The sequence below is a fragment of the Narcine bancroftii genome, chromosome 5 (assembly GCF_036971445.1).
Source record: "Narcine bancroftii isolate sNarBan1 chromosome 5, sNarBan1.hap1, whole genome shotgun sequence".
In the NCBI taxonomy this organism is placed as follows: Eukaryota; Metazoa; Chordata; class Chondrichthyes; order Torpediniformes; family Narcinidae; genus Narcine; species Narcine bancroftii.
Window position 1 is genome coordinate 233,736,247 of NC_091473.1, and position 18,214 is coordinate 233,754,460.

At 40.2% G+C, this 18,214-nt stretch overlaps 1 protein-coding gene and 2 long non-coding RNA genes across 3 annotated transcripts in view; 1 reads left to right on the top strand and 2 right to left on the bottom strand.

The window, feature by feature from the left end:
• Positions 1–18,214, top strand: part of LOC138765041 (leucine-rich repeat-containing G-protein coupled receptor 6) — a 302,015-nt gene that overhangs the window by 258,686 nt on the left and 25,115 nt on the right. Inside the window, exons 8-11 of the mRNA XM_069941695.1 lie at positions 4,074–4,145; positions 5,968–6,039; positions 7,631–7,699; positions 7,916–7,987. Of these exons, the coding sequence (XP_069797796.1) occupies positions 4,074–4,145; positions 5,968–6,039; positions 7,631–7,699; positions 7,916–7,987 (285 nt within the window). The remainder of the gene's footprint in view (positions 1–4,073; positions 4,146–5,967; positions 6,040–7,630; positions 7,700–7,915; positions 7,988–18,214) is intronic.
• Positions 1–18,214, bottom strand: part of LOC138765042 (uncharacterized) — a 52,880-nt gene that overhangs the window by 23,196 nt on the left and 11,470 nt on the right. The window contains exon 2 of the long non-coding RNA XR_011358435.1: positions 4,887–5,009. This is a non-coding gene — a long non-coding RNA (uncharacterized lncRNA). The remainder of the gene's footprint in view (positions 1–4,886; positions 5,010–18,214) is intronic.
• On the bottom strand, positions 10,313–15,754 carry LOC138765043 (uncharacterized). Its single transcript, XR_011358436.1, has 2 exons — positions 15,702–15,754; positions 10,313–10,841 (listed from the first exon to the last, which is right to left on the bottom strand). It is a non-coding gene; the product is annotated as an uncharacterized lncRNA (long non-coding RNA).

Below are 18,214 nucleotides of genomic sequence, written 5' to 3' on the forward strand. Positions count from 1 at the left end.
GAAACTGCCAAAATGTTTGGCCTGGAAGTCAGCCTGAAGAAAACTGAGGTCCTCCATTAGCTAGCTCCCCACCATGACTACCAGCCCCCCCACATCTCCATCGTGCACACAAAACTCAAAACGGTCAACCAGTTTACCTATCTCGGCTGCACCATTTCATCGGATGCAATGATTGACAACAAGATAGACAACAGACTCGCCAAGGCAAATAGCGTCTTGGAAGACTACACAAAAGAGTCTGGAAAAACAACCAACTGAAAAACCTCACAAAGATTAGCGTACATAGAGCCGTTGTCATACCCACACTCCTGTTCGGCTCCGAATCATGGGTCCATCACCTACGGCTCCGAGAACGCTTCCACCACTGTTGTCTCCACTCCATCCTCAACATTCATTGGAGCGACTTCATCACCAACATCGAAGTAATCGAGATGGCAGAGGCCGACAGCATCGAATCCACGCTGCTGAAGATCCAACTGCGCTGGGTAGGTCACATCTCCCGAATGGAGGACCATCGCCTTCACAAGATCGTGTTATATGGCGAGCTCTCCACTGGCCACTGAGTCAGAGGTGCACCAAAGAAGAGGTACAAGGACTGCCTAAAGAAATCTCTTGGTGCCTGCCCCATTGACCACCGCCAGTGGGCTGATCTCGCCTCAAACCGTGCATCTTGGCGCCTCGCAGTTCGGCGGGCAGCACCCTCCTTTGAAGAAGACCGCAGAGCCCACCTCACTGACAAAAGACAAAGGAGGAAAAACCCAACACCCAACCCCAACCCACCAATTTTCCCTTGCAACCGTGTCTACCTGTCCCGCATCGGACTTGTCAGCCACAAACGAGCCTGCAGCTGACGTGGACATTACCCCTCCATTAATCTTCGTCCGCGAAGCCAAGCCAAAGAAGAAGCTTTAGAACTATTATATAATACTTTAACCCAATTTTAAAATTACAAAACTTTTCTAATACCTTAAACAAAAAATCCTATTCTAATCTAATGCCTTTTCTGCATGTAAAGCCACTGCAACATTCAGGTCACCTTTTTATCTGCTAAATAAATTATGCTAAGCAATCTAGCTACATCTTCTGAAGATTGTCTTTTTAAAAAAAAACAAACCCTGTCTGATCCATATTAATTAATATAAGCAACAAGTTATTCATTCTATTTGCCAAAAATGTTGCTACTATTTTATAATCTACATTTAATAATGAAATAGGTCTATACGATTAAAGTTTCTATACCTCTTTATTGATGGTAGTGGGTCAAAGATACTGTGTGCATACACTAATACCGTATAACTTCAAATGCCAAATGTAACATTTTAGCTTTGCATTTACAATTAAATTTTTAGAGTAATAAAATCAAAGAATATTTACCGCAGAGGAGAGCATTCAGACCATTGGAATTTACAGGCTTTTTTTGACACTCAGTTAGCACCCTGAGTGCCATTTTACATATAAATAATCATGTGCAATGCTTTCTTCTTTCTTTCTTTGGCTTGGCTTCGCGGACGAAGATTTATGGAGGGGGGTGTCCACGTCTGCTGCAGGCTCGTTGGTGACTGACAAGTCCGATGCGGGACAGGCAGGCACGGTTGCAGCGGTTGCAAGGGAAAATTGGTTGGCTCGGGTTGGGTGTTGGGTTTTTCCTCCTTTGTCTTTTGTCAGTGAGGTGGGCTCTGCGGTTTTCTTCAAAGGAGGTTGCTGCCCGCCGAACTGTGAGGCGCCAAGATGCACGGTTGGAGGCGAGATCAGCCCCCTGGCGGAGGTCAATGGGGCACGCACCAAGAGATTTCTTTAAGCAGTCCTTGTACCTCTTCTTTGGTGCACCTCTGTCTCGGTGGCCAGTAGAGAGCTCGCCATAGAACACGATCTTGGGAAGGCGATGGTCCTCCATTCGGCAGACGTGACCCACCCAGCACAGTTGGGTCTTCAGCAGCGTGGATTCAATGCTTGCGGACTCTGCCAGCTTGATATTTGCATGAATGACAATGTACATCCAATTACGCACTGATGCACTGCTAACAAGAAGAACTACTGGCTTTGAAACAGCTCTAGTAGCAACTCTTTCAAAATATTTGTTGTGCCTATGCCAAAGATCACCTATCTTAAAATCATGGGTTAGCTGGGGTAAGTGACAACTACAATCTTTGGCAGAGATGCTCACTATTACACATCAAAGCTAGGCGACGGTGGCTCCCATTCATTCCCACCCCACTGCCGTCAAAGAACAATCTGGCTTCAAGTGGGACAACTAGTTCTGAGAATAGCCAATTAACAGCTCTGCAATGCCAGGATGATGATCTACAATGTATGCATTCTTGAAAAGGAAATATGTATTCGTCTTTTGTGTGGTGCACTTCCGAAGACCTGAGATAAGAGTGCTGCCCAGCGACCAGCTGGCTTTGAGGCAAGGGAAGAATTTTAACCCAACATATTTTAACCCCAATTTAAACTGAGCATTTAAAAGTGTTTGATTGTTTGAGAAGACTATTTCTTCAGTAGGTTACATGTAACTTAATACATTTGGAAAGATGTCTATGTATTATTATGTATGGAATCTATTAATTAAAATTAAAAATTTGGTTATCATATATATTGAATAAAATTACTTCTAATAGCAATCCCCAAGGCCAAAAAAAAAATTCTAGACCCAATCCTGATGCCAAACATTTGGGGTCCTTCCAAGAAGGAACAGAGTGGTTCTTCATTAGTGAAGATGCTATTCTTTAAGATCAACTATTGACTCCCATCCTGTCAACACTTTTCCCTCTAAGCCGTGTGCACACATTATGTTTGGCAACCAGTGCACAAAGGGAATGAATGTGCGCACAGAAAGGGTCAGTTACCTAAAACTAAAATAATGTAGTCATTAATAAATATATTTATTGACATTTGCACAATCATTCAGTGCGCACAGTGTCACTGAAAAAAAACTTGCACAACCTAAGATTTTTTGCACATACTGACTGCTAAAATTTAAATGGAGCATTGCCTGTCATCCTGTTTGAGTGGTTCAGGTGGTCAAATTTCTCAAGGGGACAATTCAAAGTACAAGAACATTTATTGATATCTTGGCCAACATACGTCTTTCAAACAATAATATTAAAAGAAAAGTCATTGAGAATTCATTTTATAGCTATGAGAATTTGAAAATAAGGTGTTTCACTCCAGAATAATTAAATGTATGTAATGACCTCTTTCAAACAATAATATTAAAAGAAAGTTCATAGAGAATTCATTTCACAGCTATGAGTACTTACTGAAAATAAAGTGTTTCACTCCAGAATAATTAATTGTATGTAATGCTGTATCTGGCAGAAAAAAAGCTCCTAATTTTAATGCCCAGAAATTCATCAATACCTTTAATAATATGTTACCTATACTCAAAATAGGAGGTAATGGGCACATCTACCAAGAAAGGCTTTGAGCATGTACATAATAAGATGTCAAAATAGGATTGATGTGGATGGGAAAATCACAGGACAGAGATAAATTGGGTGATAGAGAGGGTTGGAGGCAGGGTAAATCATCTTAAAGTCTTCTACCTGAGTGGGGTCTTACCTGCTCAAGTTGTCCCTTTTAACTCACACATCTAGATGTGAAGTCAGAAGGCTTGTGAAACCCTTGTTGGGTCATGAGTGCCCGATGATGGATATACTTTGGAAATCAGGATTTAATTCCTTTCAACAACATTAAAATGACGTGACTGGATTTCTAGCCACATTTTTCCACAAAAGAAATTAATTGAATCTGCCAAGAAAATTAATGCAACTTTGCGAAGAGAAAGAAAGGCTTGGATTTCCATTGTATATTTCATAAATTTACAATATTCCAAGACATTTCATGGCCAATTAAAAGCCTTTACAACTGCTGCTGCACGATAAGAACAAATACAGCTAATTCACTCACAGCAGGATCACACAGACAGCAATGTGATAATAATTTGATAATATACTTTGAAGCTATTGATCAAAAAGCAAGGGATCTATCTTCTGTTTTTTTAAGAAGAGAGAAATAATGAAATCTGCTGAAGTAACATAATTTCCAAATTCACATGACTGATTGTATTGTAGCGGATTCCACAACAACAATATCAAAGCAATCCCAGAAAAAGCTTTTGTTGGAAATCCACTTCTTCAAACAATGTAAGTTTAAATACTATCATCTACTATTTACAAATCTACTATTTGTTCTGTCTCGGAGTGTTATTTTTATTGTGTTTGAAACAATGCTAAATTAAAAAGTTTAAGTTTTATTTATATCCTTTCTTGACAAAAATTCAAATTCTTTTGAAAGAATATATTTACCAACTGCAAGGAAAGAATAAGGGGGGAGTAAAGTGATTATGCAAAGAAAGATTTCAATGACCTTAAATGTGCCAATGCAGCCAGGCCAATAGGCAATTTATTCAACAGTCTGGCACTGGCAAAGTTAACGATGCAGAAGCCAAAGAAAATCTTTTATGGAACTTGATCACTGTGGCGGAGTTCTGGAAGAAAATCAAGAGCTAGACCAGGTCTGGAACAAAGCCCAGAGCATCAAGAGCGAGGCTCAAGAGACAAGGGGAGACGTTAATGGAGAAGAATGGAATTCATGAATAATTGATGATCAGTGTTGGCTCCCAGGGCACTTAGAAATATGGGACTAAAAATGCTACTGGTAAGGGATACAGCAGGTTTAATGATCAATTATTGTTTAATGATCAGTTATTGTTGAACCGAGAACTGGTTGGGGGGACTTTCTATAAAGGCCACATGCTTGTTCAAGGTTTAATGGATAAAAATGGGATTTCCTCTGCAGAAGGGGGTTCATTCTTCCAAATCAGACATGGGTGAGTCACCACATGAAAGAGCTGGGTTCCCACTGATGCCTTGTAATTCAATCACCTGTTGAGTCGGGCTTCACATGTGCAGAGAAGACCTGTTTGTGAGAATGACTGTAGATAGAATGGTTGGCTGGATTTTGTCCAGTCTGCTGGATTCATTAGTGGATCTCCTTCCTTCCATTGCCTTGCAGAAGCAAACAAAAGTATCTGATTTCAGTCAGTGGTTTAATACCTATAATAGTTTTGAAGTGTAATTTTTGTTATAACTAAGGATACAAAATATTCAACTTATACACAGAAATTTCTCAGTAACAACAAAATAACAATGAGTGCTTGCATTGAGTGCTTCCTTCAAAGCAGCGGTATGCTCACATAAGAAAACAGACAAAGCTTCATTTTAAAACCTCAGCACTGAATTGGAGTGTCAGAGTCTAGTTTGGAAAACGAAATAAATAAAGTACAACTGGGGATTTTTAAAAATTGTTTGACTGTTTAAAGTTGTTTATGAGCCTTAGCATTTGCTCCCTACAGAGAAGCAAGTTCATGGATCAATAATTAACAGACTAATGTTTGCATTTAGCAGAATGGGATGTGGACATAGCCACACACTTCAAAAGAATATCCTTTATTTTTCCTGGCAAAAACAGCCCTTCACACCTAAAAATTATACTTCTTTGTGAGCTAAACTAACTGTTGTTGTTAATTATTCAATGCAAATAGCTATAATATATATAAAGAAAAACTCACATTGTAGCTCAGCCAAGAGCCTTTCATGGTCACCCCTTAACTTTTTTTTGTAAATATCAATTTAATTTGCTTTCAATGTAAGATTAGAAGCAGTTAATAGATAGCTAATCGCTGGTCTGGTGATGCCATCTAAAGTCTGATTCTTAGACCTGTACACAAATGTTAGTCTTAGGTAAAGAAAACTGTCTTCCATCATCTGTTCAAACAGCTAAATAAAACATATGGATTTCATGTCTGATTCTCAGGCTGGTTTCAATTAATTCTGCAGGCAACTCTGGTACGTTTTCTTATTGAAGCTGATTCTACACTATGTTCACATCAGCATAGCAGATGTGAGCTTTGACACTGATTGATGTAGTATGAAGGCTTATCTAAACAATTTACTTCCTTTTTAGTCATTTTTATGATAATCCGATCCAGTTTGTGGGGAAATCAGCCTTTCAGTATCTGCCAAAGCTTCACACCTTGTAAGTATGAGCTGAGCCATGTGTTCAATTTCCAAAGTTCTGAATGCTAGCCCGGTAGTTGTAATTGAATGCTTGACTCCCAATCCAAGTGTAATGAATCCAAGTTCTTGGGGTGTTTCCACTGGAATCCATTAGCCTTAGTGATTGAATTTAGTTTTTGTAGGTCTTACTGAGGAGCTATGAAGTATAAAGTCAATCATAGGCTGGAAAACCTCCTCCTGCCGTTCGATTGAGAAATTTGACATATTGTGTTGGGAACTTTTCTGTATAAATTGTGCACGATTATATATGTTTGAGAATAGTGTCAGAAGCAAGAATGACTTTAAAAATAACAATGAGTTATTTACGCAGTTCTATAGCACCAAGAAGCCATAGCGCTTAGGTTGAAACTGTACATGCTATTAAAGAAATTATTTTTTCTTGTTTTACACAAAGATGCAACTAAGAAGGATGGTAGGAACATGGGTTTATGTGATGTTGGCAAAGAAAGTGCAAAGCTTCGCAAGTGTTTTTAATTTGATAAATGTTGTGGTATTTGAATAATAAGCAGGGATTCGTACGTTACTTGTGTTAGGCTTTGTATTGGGCTCACGTTCATAGGATGCAGTTTTGAGATTTAAGGGTGTTATTTGAGATTTTAATTTCATTAGCCCATAAAGAAGGAAAAATAAATAATTGGTGTTCACCTTTTTGATCACAGAATATCTTGAAGTACTTTACAACAAATGAAGTAATCTTAAAATGAAGAGCCTACAGTAAAGACAAAAAGCTTGGCAATCAGATTGCACACAGCAAAGTTTTCTAGCCATTAATGCAAAAAGTAACCAAATAAAGTATTTTGGAGAGGTGGGTTGAGGGATGAATCCTGCCATTAACTTGGGAAATACCAACATTCATTTTTGATTGGTATTATAGTATTTTTCATTGATCCCAGAGGCTGTGGATGGGATCAGTGAAGTTAAAGTCACCTCTTGATCGCTCCCTCTAATCACATGATATACTGGTGTCTCTGCTCTGTGTTCCATGTGTAAGCGATGGAAATTAATTTCAGAAGTTTGAATGCCAATGCCGATGCCACACCATTGTGCAGGTCATATAGGTGGCCAAAGGCAAATTTTTATAGTATTATTGCAAGAAAACAACTCCCAGCAATCAAGAAAAGTGGTTACAAAAACGATAAACTTAGAAGCACGACACAGGAGTAATTATGGGCATGTTTTGAGTTGGCAGAGTCAAACGAGTAAAATAAATGGTGAGAATTTCTAACACTTTGAATTGCAGAACAAAAGGGTAAAAAAAAACATTCATAAAACTTGGAAAAGCAGACGCTTTTTTTCCCCCCAAAACTAATTGCAGAAATGCAACCAAGCTGAATGGAATGATGAAATACAAATGGAAAATAATTCATATATTTGAAGTTAAATTGAAAATACATTTTATATTGTAATCAAAATTATGAAAATAAATGAATATATTTCAAACATACAGAAGGGATAGTATAATTCCTTATTTTAAATGTTACAAGGCAATAATTGCAAACCACAATGTTGTGTCGGATATTTTTTTTCATGATTTGCGCTGTCAATTCCAGGTCACTAAATGGAGCAAATGAACTAAAGGAATTCCTGGACCTTAAAGGAACAACTAGCCTGGAAATACTGTGGGTAGAAAATTTATGTTTATCAAACTTAGATTCTGAATGAACAGCAGGCATCATTTTGCTGCAATTATTGCTCTTTTCTTTTGATGGCCATTCATTCATCACAAATTATCCAGTAAGTTGTCAGTTCTGTCAGTAAAAATAAAGGTGATGTAGTGAGGAACTTCTCGCATGCCTTCCTCCAAATAATGGCATGAATTTTTTGCTTCTGGACAGGACTCTGACTCGAGCTGGAATAACCTCACTTCCCAAGGGTCTCTGCCAACAACTCCCAAACCTAAGAGTATTGTGAGTATGGTTTCGTTCCAGGTTACAAGGGAATTTATCATCATCATTCAGTAAAAAAGTTTCATTATTCCTATATCACAATAACTCAGACACTGAACTGACTGACACACAGAAATTGATTTCAAGAAACATTTAACCTTTGTGTCCTTAAGATGTCAAAAAACTTGAATTTCCTTCTTATACCATAGTATGTTTAGTAAAATTTGTCTTAAATAATTCTGACTGGTCTTATTAATTTATTTATCCTTTTCAATGGATGTCCAAGATAATAAGAATGGGGTCACTGAGAGGTATGGATAGAATTCTGAACCTATTGATTATATTATCTTTGTCCTACACTTTCAGTGTGTAGTTGAACATTGAATATACAGTAAACTCCCTGTTAACTGGAATTCAATCAACCAGCAAAGAAATCGAGGAAAGTAAATTGGTAAAAAAAATTCGGAAATTTAAAATAGGCTGTTAGTTCACCAATCACACCACACGCAATATCAAGCATCTGGAAAATTAACTGATCCGGCATCTACCATTCCCCATAGGTGCCAGATACCAGGGGTGTTACTGTACTATGCTATATATACACGTAAAACCTAAATAAGATTTTCACAGCTGTACTATAAAAATAACCATATTCACTCATTAATAATACCTCCTATCTTACTCCAGGAATAAGTTCTATTGTAAAGAGCTTTATTATTGATTCTTTGGCTTGGCTTCGCGGACGAAGATTTATGGAGGGGTAAATGTCCACGTCAGCTGCAGGCTCGTTTGTGGCTGACAAGTCCGATGCGGGACAAGCAGACACGGTTGCAGCGGTTGCAGGGGAAAATTGGTTGGTTGGGGTTGGGTGTTGGGTTTTTCCTCCTTTGTCCTTTGTCAGTGAGGTGGGCTCTGCGGTCTTCTTCAAAGGAGGCCGAATTGTGAGGCGCCAAGATGCACGGTTTGAGGCGATATCAGCCCACTGGTGGTGGTCAATGTGGCAGGCACCAAGAGATTTCTTTAGGCAGTCCTTGTACCTCTTCTTTGGTGCTCCTCTGACACAATGGCCAGTAGAGAGCTCGCCATATAACACGATCTTGGGGAGGCGATGATCCTCCATTCTGGAGACGTGACCTATTATTTATTGATTATTTATTGGATAATACACATGCCAAATGCTTTTTTAACCTTTGTGTTAAAATTTTGGCGCACAGTTAGCACAACGCTAAGACGAGGGTACGAATCCAGTGCCGTCTGTAAGGAGTTTGTATGTTCTTCCCCATGTCTTCAAGGATTTCCTCCAGACACTCTGGTTTCCTCCTGTCCTCCAAAATGTATCAGGGTTGTAGGTCATTTGGATAATTGGGCAGCACGGGATCATGGGCCGAAAGGGCCTGTAACTGGGCTGAATGTCTAAATTTTAAAATTTAAAATTAAACTTTGAGAAAAAATACTATAACATGGTTTTTATATTAAATTACTTAATCCTCTGGGTTAACACCAGCTTTATTCCCTTTTTTATAAATATAAATATCATTACATCAATGAAGCTGATATTCATGCCCAATCTAACAGCACATAACAGAATGACTACAAACCAGCCAATAATATCAATAATATGATGTAAAAGATCCCTTCAAATAAAGTTTAAACTGTAATTTAATTTTTCATGGAAGCAGACAGGAATATTTTGTTGTAATATTCATCGTACATAGAAGTAAAAATGAATGACTTTTTAGTAAACAATATCAATTAAGAGAGATTTGATCAAAAATTAGACGTAGGAATTGGAATGAACTGGATGATCGTAATGTGATATGAAAAATCAGAGAGCATACTGACATGAAAGGAGCAACCTTTAGCTGATTACATTCATTTTCTTAGAGAACACATTTAGAATTTAGTCTTCCCAAACAGTTGCTAAAAAACCATTAAATTTTGGAGTGGTGCTTTACAAAGTGATGGGTCACCTAACAATGGGAGCATCACCACCTTAGTAATTCCTACACTTGGGGTCTATTACATTTTTTTCGCAATGTGAAGTAATAAAGATGCCTTTATTATGCCTTTGCATAATTGTTTCATATGTGCATTTGCAATAAAATCAGTAGCTGCCTTGTACATTCAAAGTGTTTAATATCAACGTGATAGGTATTGCACATTGCTGTTGAGAGCCACATATTGTTTGAACTAAGCAGTCGCAAGCTAATACATCAGATAAGCAGCTGTCAAAATACATCATGTACTGAAAGCAAGATCATGTTTTGTGTTAACACTTCATTTCTAATGATGTGGTGACAGTGCATCTTTAGTGAAGAAAGATTATTCCAGGCTAGAAACAAAAGCTAAACAGGTTTTTTGTTTATTTTAATCTCCACCCTATTGTTTCTTGATGTATCATGAGTTATGGTTCATACCAGCTGGACAAATTGTATTGATGGCCCGAAGTGTGAACACCCGACTCAGCAGTGAAAGATTATGATAAGTGAGCCCAGTGCCCTCAAGTCAACACATGCCCTCTCTCAAAGAGGGCTCAGTGGAGAGCAATCAAAACGAAGTGGCTGGGTTACATTATTTTCCATCCAACTTAAGAAGTCCAGGACAACTTCAAGCAGCCCTAAGGTCAGCCAACTTGTAATCACGATGCTTTGGAACTTGTGCTTCTCATTCTGCATCCTCACCGCAGGGAGTGGAAAAATATGGATCATTTGCAGGCACAAGAGATTTAGTTTAATCTGGCCTTGTGGCTGGCACAGAAGAAGTGCACCAAGTGGCTTGCTCCTGTGCTGCCCGGTTCTAAGAAGAAGTGCAACAAATGGCCAGTTCCTGTGCTGCCCTGTTCTATGTGGATGGTGCACTAGCCAACTTAAAGCAGCTGCAAGAAAGCATTTTCATGTCATTCATGTGCTAGAAACCATGGAGCTGAAGGTCATCAAGCTCAGATAATCAACTGAATGAAATACCTAACTAAGACTATGCGATTAGATTATGTATCAAATATTTTCTTTTAAAGTGGCAAAAGGTAAATAGTTCCAGATACTTGGCATTTTTTTCTTAATACTTTGGTATTACTTTGACAAGGGGATTATTTGTTAAGTTCACATGACACTGATATATAACCATATAACCATATAACCACTTACAGCACAGGACAGGTCAGTTTGGCCCTACTAGTCCATGCCGTAGCAAATCCCCACCCTCCTAGTCCCACTGAGCAGCACCCGGTCCATACCCCTCTAGTCCCCTCCTATCCTTTCCTTAAATGTAACCAATGATCCCACCTCGACCACGTCTGCCGGAAGCTCATTCCACATCCCCATCACCCCCTCTGCGTAAAGAAATTTCCCCTCATGTTCCCCTTATAATTTTCCCCCTTCAATCTTAAACCATGTCCTCTAGTTTGAATCTCCCCCTTTCTTAATTGAAAAAGCCTATCCACATTTACTCTGTCTGTCCCTTTTAAAATCTTAAACACCTCTATCAAGTCCCCTCTCAATCTTCTACGCTCCAGAGAAAAAAGCCCCAGTCTGCACAACCTTTCCCTGTAACTCAGACCCTAAAATCCTGTTCACATTCTCGTGAACCTTCTCTGCACGCTCTCTATTTTGTTTATATCTTTCCTATAATTTGGTGACCAAAACTGTACACAGTACTCCAAATTTACCTTCACCAATGCCTTGTACAATGTAAGTTGAAGATCAGTACGGCTTTAGTTTTGCTAGTCACTGAATGGGTATTTTTCTAAGAAACCAACCATCTGTCAATTGTTTGGTTGCTCTGTCTCAATATCCACTGTAAGTTTTATAAACAGCACAGAAACTCAACTTTGCAGTAAAATATCACTACATCAAAATCTGCCCTCACAATGAGAGGAAATAAATTAATTCCAAGACATTTTGCATAGACAGGGAACAGTCAACCCCTGGATAAATCAGTTATTAAAAAAGGTTTTCCATTAGAGGAAAAGCAGTTAGGACATGAACTTTGTGACATGGGTAGAAGTTAGGGCTCTGCCACCCTAATGATCAAGTAATGACACCCCATAGTAAAGGCTGGAAAGACGTCACAAAGCACGAGGAAGGATTGCACTTACTCTTCCAGATGCAAAGCATCTCATTTGTAACTCTTTTGATGCTCTGGGAAGAACTGACTGATTGAATGATTGTTTTTTTTTAAAAAAAAAACACTAAATTGCAGGAAATAATTCAAGGAATTTGGGCAATTTTGAAAGGAATAGGTTCACTATCTGAAGAGAGTGAATAATTTCCAATATCATCTCATTTGTAAGCTAGAAAGAAAATTGGGTGGTAATTAGAAATTCTTTTTTCTTTGGCTTGGCTTCGCGGACGAAGATTTATGGAGGGGTATGTCCACGTCTGCTGCAGGCTCGTTGGTGACTGACAAGTCCGATGTGGGACAGGCAGGCACGGTTGCAGCGGTTGCAAGGGAAAATTGGTTGGTTGGGGTTGGGTGTTGGGTTTTTCCTCCTTTGTCTTTTGTCAGTGAGGTGGGCTCTGCGGTCTTCTTCAAAGGAGGTTGCTGTCCGTCGAACTGTGAGGCGCCAAGATGCACGGTTGGAGGCGATATCAGCCCACTGGCAGTGGTCAATGTGGCAGGCACCAAGAGCAGTCCTTGTATCTCTTCTTTGGTGCACCTCTGTCTCGGTGGCCAGTGGAGAGCTCGCCATATAACACGATCTTGGGAAGGCGATGGTTCTCCATTCTGGAGACGTGACCCACCCAGCGCAGTTGGGTCTTCAGCAGCATGGATGCGATGCTTGCGGACTCTGCCAGCTCGAGTACTTCGATGTTGGTGATGAAGTCATTCCAATGAATGTTGAGGATGGAGCAGAGACAGTGCTGATGGAAGCGTTCTAGGAGCCGTAGGTGATGCCGGTAGAGGACCCATGATTTGGAGCCGAACAGGAGCATGGGTATGATAATGGCTCTGTACACGCTGATCTTTGTGTGTTTCTTCAGGAGGTTGTTTTTCCAGACTCTTTTGTGTAGTCTTCCAAAGGCGCTATTTGCCTTGGCGAGTCTGTTGTCTATCTCTTTGTCGATCCTTGCATCCGATGAAATGGTGCAGCCGAGGTACGTAAACTGGTTGACCATTTTGAGTTGGGGGGGGGCTGGTGGTCATGGTGGGGAGCTGGCTGATGGAGGACCTCAGTTTTCTTCAGGCTGACTTTCAGGCCAAACATTTTGGTAGTTTCCGCAAAACAGGACATCATGCGTTGGAGAGCTGGCTCTGAATGGGGAACTAAAGTGGCATCGTCTGCAAAGAGTAGTTCATGGACAAGTTGCTCTTGTGTCTTGGTGTGAGCTTGCAGGCGCCTCAGATTGAAGAGACTGCCATCCGTGCGGTACCGGATGTAAACACCGTCTTCATTGTTGAGGTCTTTATTGGCTTGTTTCAGCATCATGCTAGAAGATAGAAATTAGAAAGGCCAAAAAGAAGCACAAAGAGGCTTTGGCAGGCAGAGTAAGAATGAATCTATAGGTACATTAAAAGTAAAAGATTAGTGAGGGATAAAATTGGACCCCTTGTAAATGGGGAGGGTAGGCTATGTGAGAAGTCAGAGGAGATGGGGGAAATTTTAAATGATTTCTTTTCCTCGGTATTCACTAGGGAAAAAAATATTGAACCAGTTGAAGTAAAGGAAAATAGTGGGGAGGTCATGAATCATTTAAGGATAACCGAGGAGGTAGTGATGGCATTGTTAAAAAAGATAAAGGTGGACAAATCACTGGGTCCGGACAAAGTATTCCCAAGGACACTCAGGGAGGCTAGTGTACAGATAGTGGGGCCATTAACAGAGATATTTAGGATGTCACTGGTCATGGGGGAAGTGCCAGAGGATTGGAGGGTGGCTCTTGTTGTTCCGCTGTTTAAGAAAGAGTCCAAATGTAAGCCTGGAAATTATAGACCTGTGAGTCTGACGTCTGTGGTGGGTAAGTTGATGGAAAGTGTTCTGAGGGATGGCATTTACAAATATTTGGATGAACAGAGATTGATAGATAGTAGTCAGCATGGTTTTGTCAGGGGTAGATCATGCTTAACAAACCTTATAGAGTTTTTTGAGGGGGTTACGAAAAAGATTGATGAAGGGAAAGCTGAGGATGTTGTCTATTTAGACTTTAGTAAAGCTTTTGACAAAGTTCCCCACGGGAGGTTAGGTAAAAAGGTAGAGGCATAAGGTATAAATAAGGAAGTAGTGAAATGGATTCAGCAATGGTTGGATGGTAGGTGTCAGAGAGTAGTGGTAAAAAATGTTTGTCAAATTGGAGGCTGGTGATTAGTGGAGTTCCTCAGGGATCAGTCCTGGGTCCACTATTGTTTGTTATATATATTAATGATCTGGAAGAAGGGGTGGTGAATTGGATAAGTAAGTTTGCAGATGATACAAAGATTGGTGGTATTGTGGACAGTGAGGAAGATTACCGTAGCTTAAAAAGAGATATAGGAAAGCTAGAGGAGTGGACTGAGAAATGGCTGATGGAATTTAATACGGATAAGTGTGAAGTGTTGCATTTTGGAAAGGCAAATCTAAATAGGTCATATGCATTAAATGGTAGACAATTGAGGAGTGCAGAGCAACAAAGGGATTTAGGAGTTATGGGAAATAGTACCCTCAAGGCTGATACTCAGGTAGATGGACTGGTGAAGAAGGTATTTGGAATGTTGGCCTTCATATGGAGTATTGAATTCAAGAGTTGGGATGTTATGATGAAATTGTACAAAGCATTGGTGAGGCCAAATTTGGAATACTGTGTGCAGTTTTGGCCACCAAATTATAGGAAGGATATAAACAAAATAGAGAGAGTGCAGAGAAGGTTCACGAGAATGTTGACAGGATGTCAGGGTTTGAGTTACAGAGAAAGGTTGAGCAGCCTGGGGCTTTTTTCTCTGGAGCGTAGAAGATTGAGGGGGGATTTGAAGGAGGTGTTCAAGATTTTAAAAGGGACAGAGAGAGTTGACATGGATAGGCTTTTTCAATTAAGAGTGGGGGAGATTCAAACCAGAGGCCATGGTTTGAGATCGAAAGGGGAAAATTATAAGGGGAACATGAGGGGAAATTTCTTCATGCAAAGGGTGGTTGGGATGTGGAATAAGCTTCCGGCAGAGGTGGTTGAAGCAGGAACATTATTTACATTTAAGAAAAGACTGGATAATTATATGGAGGGGAGAGAGGATTGGAGGGGTATGGACCAGGTGCTGGTCAGTGGGACTAGGAGGGTGGGGATTTGTGATTTGTTCCGGCATGGACTAGTAGGGCCAAACTGGCCTGTTCTGTGCTGTATATGGTTATATATGGTTATAAGTAGTGGAACAGCAGGGAAACTGAAACCAGCCTGGACATTCAATAAAATTAAAATTTTTCTCTTCCCAGTTATGACAAAGTCTCCAACCTGAAGTAAAGTCACATCCATTCTTATTGCAATCCCCATGAAATTCAGAATTTCTTTTTATTAATTTTCAATTTTTTAGTTTAAATTTTAAATGTCACAATTTAGACCTACAGCACAACAACAGGCCCTTCTGTCCCACGAGCCCATGCCGCCCAAATACCCCAAGTAACCTACAATATCTGTACATTTTCAAAGGTGGGCCAAAACCCACGCAGACACTGGGAGAACATTCAAACTCCTTACAGAAAGCACCGGATTCTAATTCTGATGCCGACACTGTAACATGTTGGTCTGTAATATGCTGCTCTTATCACTAAGCTAACCATATTTTGCTGCTCCAGATGATGTATGAATTGAATTCATCTCATTACTCACTTTGTCTTTATTTTAATCATTTTTTTATTGTTCAGTGAGGTTTCTGTTATGTGTGTGTTTACATCACAATGCTTTTGGTTAGATTCTCTATCATTCGAACTCACCCATTATTTGAAAGCAGAGAGCTGTCATTGAACGAAAGTATTCTGTCTGGAGGCCAGTGACTAGTGCAATGTCGTAGGGATCTGTTCTGGGACCTCTGTTCTTTGTGATTTGTATAAATGACCTGGATGAAGAGGTGGATGGATGGGTCAGTAAATTTGCGGATGACACCAAGGTTGGAGGAGTTGTGGATGGAGCTAAAGATTGTCCAAAGGTTACAAGGGGATAAAGACAGGATGCAGAGTTGGGCAGAAGAGTGGCAGATGGATTTCAATCTGGATAAGTGCAAGGTAATGCATTTTGGAAGGAGGTCAGGGTTAATGGTTGGTTACTTAGGAGTGTGGATGAACAGAGGAAATTTGGGGTTCAAATCCATATATCCCTCAAGGTTGCTGCACAGGTTGATAGGATAATTAAGAAGACCTATGGGATGTTGGGATTCATTAATAGGGGTATTGAATTCAGGGGTAGAGAGGACATGAAACAACTCCACAAATATTTGGTAAGACCACCCTTAGAGTATTGCGTTCAGTTCTGGTCACCTCATTATAGGAAGGATGTGGAAGCTATGGAGAAGGTGCAGAGAAGATTTATCAGGATGTTGCCTGGATTGGGAAACAGTCTTGTGCGGCAAGGTTACCAGAGCAAGGACTTTCCTCTTTGGACTGTAGAGGAATGAGAGGAGACTTGGTAGAGGTCTACAAGATCATGAGAGGCATAGATAGAGTGGACGGCCAGCACTTGTTTCCCAGAGCAGGATCAGCAAACACCAGAGGACACATGTACAAATTTAAGGAAGGGAAGTTTAAGGGAGACATCAGAGGTAAGCTTTTTATACAGAGAATTGTGGGTGCCTGAAATGCCTTGCTGGGGATGATGGTGGAAGCTGAAACATTGGGGGCATTTAAGAAACTCTTAGAAACATAGATGAATGAAAAATTAAGGGTTATGGGGTAGGGAGGCTTTAGTACTTTTTTAATGAAGGGTTATATGGGTTGGCACAACCAAGGGCCTGTACAGTGCTATATTGTTCTATGTTTCATTTCCCCACCTCTACCACTCCTTTTGACAACTACATAAATCCACGATGCCCTGTATAAGAAACGTTGTCTCTCAGATCCCCTTTAAATCTTTCTCCGCTCACCTTAGACCCTTGTACCCTGGGAAAAAGAGTGTGGTTATCTATTGGAGAAACACGAAAGCAGCAGATGTCAGAATCATGAGCAAAGATTTGTCAGAGGAACTCTGCAGGTCAGACAGGTAGAAATTATCAGTCAATGTTTTGAGACAGAAACTTTCATCAAGACCTTCGTGAAATTACGTGTATAAAGGAATAAGACCACAAGATATAAGGGCAGATGAAAACTATTCAGCCCATGGAGTCTGCTCTGCCATTCCAGTACAAGCTGATTCATTTTCCCTCTCAGTCTGACTCCTCTGCCTTCTTCCCATAACTATAGATACCCTAGCTATTTAGAAATCTATCAATCTCTACCTTAAATACACCCAATGGCTTGGCCTTTCAGCATTTTCAACTTCTATGAGGTCACCTCTCATTCAAAGTTCAGGTTTATTGTCCGAGAACATACATGACATCACATACAATCCTGAGATTCTTTTTCCTGCAGGTCAGTCAGAATTTCTACTTATCGGTCGTTCATAAAACTGTACTCAAGAAAAAAATGAGCATCCAAAATACAGAAATGTAAACAAACTGTGCAGTACTGAAAAAAAAATCTCTATTAAATTATGTCTAAAGTAGGAGTCCTTCAATAAGTGAGTTTGTGGTTTAGGAGTCTGATGGGGGAGAGGTAGCAACTGTTCCTGAACCTGTCTTGTGGCACTTTCATCTCTTTCCTGATGGCAGCAGTGAGAACAGAGCACTGGGCTGTGCCCATTACATTTTGCAGGGCATTCCACCCAGAGGTATTGGTGCCCCCATACCAGGACATGATGCAGCCAGTCAGCTCACGTTCCACGACATATTTGTGCATGTTTACCAAGGTTTTCGATGTCATACTAAACCTCTGCAATCTCCTGAGGAAGTTGAAGCGCTGACGTGCTTTCTTCACTGTGACATTAGAGTACTGAGTCAAGGAAAAGTCATCTGAGATAGTGACTTCCAGGAATTTAAATTTGCTCACTCTCGCCACCGATCCCTAAATGATCACTGGATCGTAAGTCTTACCCCTCTGGTTTTCCCTTCCTCAAGTCCACAATCAATTCCTTGCTTTTGGTGACATTAAGAGCAAGGTATACCATTCAGCCAAGTTTTCAATCTCCCTACTGTACGCGGACTCATCCCCTTCCTTTCGATAACCCACTACTGCGACATCATCAGCAAATTTGTAGATGGTGT